The sequence below is a fragment of the Myxocyprinus asiaticus genome, chromosome 5 (assembly GCF_019703515.2).
Source record: "Myxocyprinus asiaticus isolate MX2 ecotype Aquarium Trade chromosome 5, UBuf_Myxa_2, whole genome shotgun sequence".
NCBI classification, from domain to species: Eukaryota; Metazoa; Chordata; class Actinopteri; order Cypriniformes; family Catostomidae; genus Myxocyprinus; species Myxocyprinus asiaticus.
In genome coordinates, this window is record NC_059348.1 from 14,893,442 (window position 1) to 14,901,133 (window position 7,692).

General features: G+C 38.6%; 1 protein-coding gene across 5 annotated transcripts in view; it reads left to right on the forward strand.

The window, feature by feature from the left end:
- Positions 1 to 7,219, forward strand: part of LOC127441623 (histone-lysine N-methyltransferase 2C-like) — a 146,296-nt gene extending 139,077 nt beyond the window's left edge. For all 5 annotated transcript variants that reach the window (XM_051699226.1, XM_051699227.1, XM_051699231.1 and 2 more), the window contains 4 exons: positions 3,296 to 3,412; positions 3,530 to 3,603; positions 4,607 to 4,715; positions 5,097 to 7,219. In XM_051699226.1, the coding sequence (XP_051555186.1) occupies positions 3,296 to 3,412; positions 3,530 to 3,603; positions 4,607 to 4,715; positions 5,097 to 5,189 (393 nt within the window). In that variant the 3' untranslated portion in view covers positions 5,190 to 7,219. The remainder of the gene's footprint in view (positions 1 to 3,295; positions 3,413 to 3,529; positions 3,604 to 4,606; positions 4,716 to 5,096) is intronic.
- Positions 7,220 to 7,692: the final 473 nt, after the last annotated feature.

Below are 7,692 nucleotides of genomic sequence, written 5' to 3' on the forward strand. Positions count from 1 at the left end.
AGTAGAGTAGCATGTCATCAGCGTAGCAGTGGTAAGAGAAACCATGTGCTTGAATGATGGGCCCCAGTGATGTTGTATATATAGAGAAGAGAAGTGGCCCAAGCACTGATCCCTGAGGTACCCCAGTAAGTAGCTGATGAGGCTTGGATACCTCACATCTCCAGGCTACCTTGAAGGACCTACCTGAGAGATAGGAATTAAACCAGTCAAGCACAGTTCCTGCGATGCCCAGCGAGGAGAGGGTAGAGAGTAAGATCTGATGGTTGACTGTGTCAAAGGCTGCAGAAAGGTCCAGCAGAATCAGGACGGATGATCTGGATTCAGCTTTCGCCCGTCTCAGCGACTCAGTGACAGACAGCAGGGCAGTCTCAGTGGAGTGTCCACTTTTGAAACCTGAATGATTGTCATCCAGCAGCTTGTTCTGTGAGAGATAGGCAGAGATTTGATTGAAAACTGCCCTTTCAAGTGTTTTTGCCATGAATGGGATGAGAGAGACTGGTCTGTAGTGTTCTATTTGTGTGGGGTTAAGTGCGGGTTTCTTCAGCAGCGGGGTTACTCGAGCCTGCTTGAATGTAGTGGGAAAAGTGCCTGTAAGTAGAGATGTGTTAATTATGTGTGTGAGTGCTGGTAGGATGGACAGAGAAATGGCCTGGAGAAGGTGAGAAGGAATGGGGTCAAGGGAACAGGTGGTGGGGTGGTTGGAGAGGAGGAGTTTAGAGACCTCAGTGTCAGTCAGAGGAGAGAAGAGTTGCATACAGGAGATGGGTGTTTGACAGGGTGTGGTGCTGAGAATGTATTGCTGATGGTTGTAACCTTATTATTAAAAAATGTGGCAAAGACATCTGCTGTCAGTGATGTGTCAGGTGGTGGAGGGGGAGGACAGAGAAGTGTGTTGAATGTTCTAAACAAACTGCGAGTGTCTGTGGTGCTGTTGATCTTGTTCTGGTAATAGGAGGTTTTTGCAGATTTAACGTTATCAGAAAAAGTTGCAAGCAGAGACTGATATTTACCTAGATCTGCTGGATCTTTAGATTTCCGCCAACTCCTCTCAGCTGCCCTGAGGTCAGTCCGATGTTCACAAAGGACGTCAGACAGCCAGGGGCTGGGTGGTGTAGCACGTGCTGGCCTAGAGGAGATAGGACAGATGTTGTCTAGACAGGTTGTTAAAGTATAGCTTAGTGTGTCTGTGGCAGTGTTTACATTAAGCGTGGTAAATACATTTAGTGTGGGAAGAGAGGTAGAGACAGCAGTGGAGAGGCGTGAGGGTGAAAGAGAACGGAGGTTACGGCGAAAGGAAACCAAAGGTGGAGACTGTTTTACTGTAGATGGGAGAGTCATGTTGAATTGAACAAAGTAGTGATCAGAGACATGTAAAGGAGTAACAAGAATATTTGAGTTGGTACAGTTACGTGTAAAAATGAGGTCCAGCTGGGTTCCCGATCTGTGGGTTGCTGTGGTGTGTAGACTTTCCAAGTCAAATGAGGCCAGGAGAGTATTCAGTTCAGTGGCCTGGGGCTTGTCTTGGTGTATGTTGAAATCACCAAGAACCACAAGTGGCCTACCGTCCTCCGGCAAGGAGGACAGCAGGACAACTCCTCAAGAAAGTTTGTCAGCTGACCTGGAGGGCGATAGATGACAACAACATGTATTTTTGTGGGTTGCATTGTAGTAATAGTATAGAATTCAAAACTAGTATTGTTACATAGTGAAGAGTGTGGTGAAAAAGTCCAGATGGTATGAATGAGCAAACCTGTTCCCCCACCCCTACCGGTGTGTCGAGGGATGTGAGAGAAGGAGAAGTTGTTGGAGAGAGCAGCAGGTGTTGCTGTATCCTCTGGACGTATCCATGTTTCTGTCAGTGCCAGGATGCTGAGGGCGGACTGTGTGGCAAAGGCTAGAATGAAGTCAGCTTTGTTCACAGCTGACTGGCAGTTCCAGAGTCCCACTGAGAAAGTGAGCGGAGCAGGTGCTGAAGTGCAAAGTGGCCATAGGTTGTGTGGGTTGCGTTTGGTCTTGCATCAATATCGTGTAAACTGTCTGTAACAGATAACAGGGATGTGCTTGAAGGCATGTGTTATGCGTGAAGTAGACATGTTAGTATATAGAAGGAAAATAAGAAAAGAGATACAATAACAAGATACTTAAGTGCTATGGTGAGTGGCGCCTTTTCGGTGTCCTTGCTCAGTGGACTTGCTGGTCTTTACCCAAGTAGGTCTTCACACGAAGAGGGCTTTACACGAGGGCTGCCGCTTCCATGTCAGCAGTCAAGTCAAATATATACACGATGATAACGAGCCAATCAATGAAAAAAGCAGGACACGCCTTAATGCTACTTAGCACAACAAAGCTAGTCACGTGGTCAACCGAAACTAAGGGTCGCGTGAGGTGACAAGCGCGGGAACAAACGCGACTTCCGTACACCACAAATAAATTATGCTGCACTTTAGCAATAAATAATACTCTAAAACAAGTGAAGCACTGTATATAGACACTAAAAACAATGATAGTTTTACACACACTGGACAACCAACGCTAAATCTAGCAGTGAATACCCTGGGACAAGTCAAAACAATATAGCACACACACACTAACTCACGTTTAAGCGACGCGAGTTCAAGACAGTAAACAAACAGCACAAGTTCAAGACAGTAAACAAACAGCACAAGTCTAGCAATGAATACAACTCTACAACAAAGTAAACCAATGAAATAAACACACTTACACGCAACTGCAGACTCCTGTAGATAGATCGCTTCTGCTTACCAACACACTGTCAGTTGGCTTGGGTTTAATGTAAGACAAGGCAAAGACCAAACTATGTTGTGGATCTAGTAACCATGCACACAAAAGTTACAAAGGTTTTTGTACTTCTTCAAGAATGAGCAAAGTAACGTTGATGAGTTTGCAGGTTAGCGTATGAAACTTGTGTATCTGCACAAACTGAACGATTAGACATGGCAATGTTTGTTATGCAATTTCTCTGTAAGTAGCCTTGAATAGGTTTAATTTAAGCTGTCAAACCACATAAATACATAGTTGTAACTGAAAATACATTGTGTAGGCTATTTGAAAGTGATGGCTAGAGTAAATAATCTCTATATTGTGATATGAACTGTTTCTGTGATTTAAAATTTCTTATATCTTTATATAAGATTTTGGTCATGCCATCCACCTCAAGAACATCATTTAAAATATTGAAACTCTTTGTTTTCACAAATTTTTACTGTTGCTAGTATATGTGAGAGACATATAGCCTTGAATGTCACTGCATGTCTAATGCATTGTGTGTCTACAGGGTCTTGGGCTGTTTGCAGCACGCGACATTGAGAAGCAGACTATGGTGATTGAATACATGGGGGATATTCTGCGCACTGAGGTGGCCATGAGGAGAGAGCTGCTGTACAAGGCAAAGGTAAAGCTTGCTCCACCACTGAGCCTTTAGAACGGGAGGGAATAGTACTGCCTGTAATGTTACCTTGGCTCGCTGTCTAAATCCATTTGTTTAAATCTGTGTGGATTTCTCCCACAGAACCGGCCAGCATACATGTTCTGCATTAACGGTGAGCATGTTATCGATGCAACCTGCTCTGGAAGCCCTGCACGGTAAGAAATAAACCAGGGTGTCACATCAGCTTTCAAATGTGTACTAGTCTTGACAATTCATTATGGGTACTGTAGAATCTGGAATGTTCTCATTTCTGCATTTTGCACAATACAGAACACCTACAGTCTAGTGTGAACCAGGGCCGGTAGTAGGATGTGATCTTTGGTGGGGTTTTTTGTATGTTTGGGGGGGGGGCAACGTTCATCAGTCCAGGGGCATAGTGCCCCTTGACCGTTTTGCTTTCAGTCAGGTCGGAGGCATCAAAAGTGTTTTGGGTGGGCTCGAGGCAAATCTTGGGGGGCAAGCCCAGGTATGGTGTGAACTCTGGTTCAGTAATGCTTTTCTAGGTTTATTGTTGGAGATACACTGTTTTTATTAGTAGTTTGGAATATGTTTCTGTTTTGATGTACTGGTTATAATAAGTGGTGTTTTCTAATGCAAGTTTCTCTATTACAGTTGCTCATAGTTAGGGATTTGGTCAGATTTTTTGAGGAACTTAAGGCAAATACAGTATATGAACCAGAATATCAGAGATTAGGGGGTGGGCTCTTTTCACTTTTTCACTTGGGCCTATAAGCAACCACCTACAATGCCCAGACAACATCCACAACACCCTTGCAATATGGTGGTGAATTTTGGTGCAACAATGACATTTTCATAAAAAATAAAACAAAATCTAGTTCCAATGATAATTACTTACAGCCCGCAGGAATATTTTAAGTATTAAAGGCATAAAGGTGGTTAAAAATGTCTGAAAACTTAAAATGGTGACCAGCACCTAAAATATTCACATTTAATTAAACATTCATGTAAATTTTAACCGATGATATTGAAGTTATGTAATGCATAAATTACCTATAACCAGTTTTCATACATGTTAAATTCTTGTTGTTGTTTTTTTTAAATACTGCTGGATACTTCAAAATGTGCAGTAGGTTAGGATAAGATATACAGTAGGTGTAAATTAAGCTTTAATTTAGTTTAATTTTATTTATCTTAAAGGTACATCAATCATTCATGCTCACCAAATTGTGTGGCTGAGGTTGTGACGTTTGAGCGGGGCTACAAGATGATCATCAGTGCCGCTCGCAGGATTGAACGAGGAGAGGAGGTATGATGATACAAGCAGTGTGTTGGGTGTAATCTAATTACAAAGTAATTAATTACGGTAATCTGATTACTTTTAGTACAAAAGGTAGTACAGTACATTACATTTGACATAGTTGTAATCAGAATTCAGTTACTGACTTTAATTACTTTTAATTACTTGGGATTCATATTTCTAAAAGAAAAATTAAATGTTACTAAAAACACTTTTAAAACATGAGTTACATCTGAGTACAAGTTTAGAGTAGTAATTAGTCATTTGAAGTGAATTATTTTTTTGAGGAACTTACTCAACACTGGATACGAGTACCATCACGTTTACAGCTGTCCCCAGTGCTTATGATTCCAGATTTTAAAACCATCTTTGAATGATTTTGTGTTTTAGCTCTGCTACGATTACAAGCTCACCTTGGTGGAAGATCAGAACAAGATCCCGTGTCACTGTGGAGCCGCCAACTGCCGCAAGTGGATCAACTGAATGGCAGTTTAATCGCTCAGAAATCAAAACAACAATTCCATCCCAAAACTTTGGTGCCAATTTTCCAGAGGATGACACAGGCTCTGTAAACCTTAAAGAAGTTAGTCGAGGAAAGCTATTAACAGCCAATCCTGGAAGTTGTTTTAAGGGATGGTTATTTTTTTATGTGCAAAACTAAGAGGAAAAACACAACGCGAGAATACAGCGTGTGTGAGAGCCATTCGTATCGTCTTCTTGACTTGAAAGGAAAAGGTTCTGTTATGTACATGTGCCATGAGTTTGTGTTTGTGTGTGTGTTTGTGCGTGTAGGTCTGCTTGAGTGCGTGTGTTTCACGTGGGGTAGATTTCACCAGCGTATGAGACAAGCGTATGCGAGGAAGCACTGTGCCGGGTATGCCTTATATGTTGAAAGAGGGGGCAGGCCCATTTGTATGACGTGATCAGTAGAGACTTTACCATAGTAATCAATGTAGAACATCACTGAATGGAGAATGTACGGAATTGACTTCCGCAAAAGGGAAAAATAATGTTGCACTAAAAAAAAGAAAAAAGAAATAGAAAAAAAAAAAACTCACAAAAAAACTCAAAAATACTTGATTCCATGAGTCAGTTTTATCCTAGCTATCTCTCATTGTTTAGTGTAAAAAAATAAAGGTGTTTTGTATTTATTACTGTGTGAGTGAATGAGTGGGCCTATTTTTAAAAGCTGTTTTATGCCGATCAAAAAGGATGCCCAACTGCAATTCTTGCACGCAGTTTGAGATTCTGTTACATCTGTAAATAGTGTGTAAATATAGAGAAATATCGGAATGATTGACCAAATACTACCTTATTCACATTGATGTTCAGATATTTTAGATGTGCTCGTTCTGTTACATTTTTGCTTTTTTCTTGTTTCTTTTTCTCTTCAAATTTATTTAACAAAGACACACCATGATACCAGAGGAAACGTGTAATTATGATATTCTACAGAATTAAAAAGATAATTTCAATAATTCACAAGAAAAGTCTTTTTTCTGTGCTGAGAATGTGGTATTGTAGTGACTTTGTACTTTATACATGATTGCTGATCATTTTGTTGCATTTCATTTCATTTTATTCCACTTTACGTTACAGATAATGGTGACACATTCACCAGAGAATTCAAACTAAGTGACATTCTAGTAAATCAGGCTGGATTATAGATATTGGGGTAACTGTGAAATGAACTTTAAACCTCACAAACCGAATTTAAAATCACAAATGAACAGGCACAAGTAGATCACACTCATTTTTTCTGAAGAGTGAAGTATGGATTTTATAAACGTGCAACATCATTGCGCAAGAACTTTCAAAACTTCTCAGAAAGAGATGTTATCTGTAGGATATTTTGCTTGTTGAAGACATTATGAGTTGGAATCATTAGGAGGAAGAGGTGTAACTGAAAAATATGTATATATGAAGCGTACGCTTGTATTAGTTTTATGAATTGAAGTGAAGCATCTGTTAAGAGAGTGCTATTCATTTTGTAGCCAAAAACTGTTTTTCACATGTCACATGCCTTGTTATTTCAATTTGGGAGTTTTTCTGTGTGCACAATTTCACGTTGAAAAATGGACAGTTTAGACTTTTTATTGTACTGGGCATGATTTATTTTATTTTATTTTCCAAAAGAGTCTGTTGTATATATTTTTTCTCAATGAACAGCTGTAACAAAATTGTTTCATGGATATTTTCCTTGTCTTGTAAAATACATCGATTTCCTAGTGTTTTTTTTTTTTGTTGTTGTTTTGTTTTTGCTCTGTATAGAAGTCTAAATTGTTTTGAAAACTAAAGCTTTTTTGAAGTACACAGAGCGATATAGGGTTTGGTATTTGAGGAACTGAATTTACATTTACAAAAAAAAAATAAAAAAATAATAAAATATTTTACATCATTAATGGATACACAACTTATTTTTATGCTCTTAGTTTTTTTGCTAATATTTATGAAGGTATAGTTCAACCAAAAGCCCAAGATTTAATAACAATAAAATATTTGAGAAGAAATTACCCATTGTTGTTTCAGAACAATAATTATGAAAAATGCTGGAGATACTACTTTTTGGTGAAGTGTCCATGATGTAGGTCAATGACAGTATGGTCTTTTTTATTTTTTTTTTTGTCTGGATCAAATAATTTATTCAAAAATACATAAAAAATGCAATTCACACAAAACGACTACTTAAATACACCTGTACTATGATGAACATGATTTCAGTTACCAAGTTCAAACACATTTTGATATTAGTTTCTGGGGCTTAAAACTAAAAACTCAATATGGTGTAAAAAAAGGTAGTTTGGAATAATCTTTTATTATAATTTCTTTAAAACAATTCAACTTAATTTTCTTAATTTAAACAAATTTATATATATATATATATATATATATATATATATATATATATATATATATATATATTTTTTAATAATTGAAAAACTTTTGCCCAACAAATCAAAGTCAGGTGGTGTAACCAACAACCAAC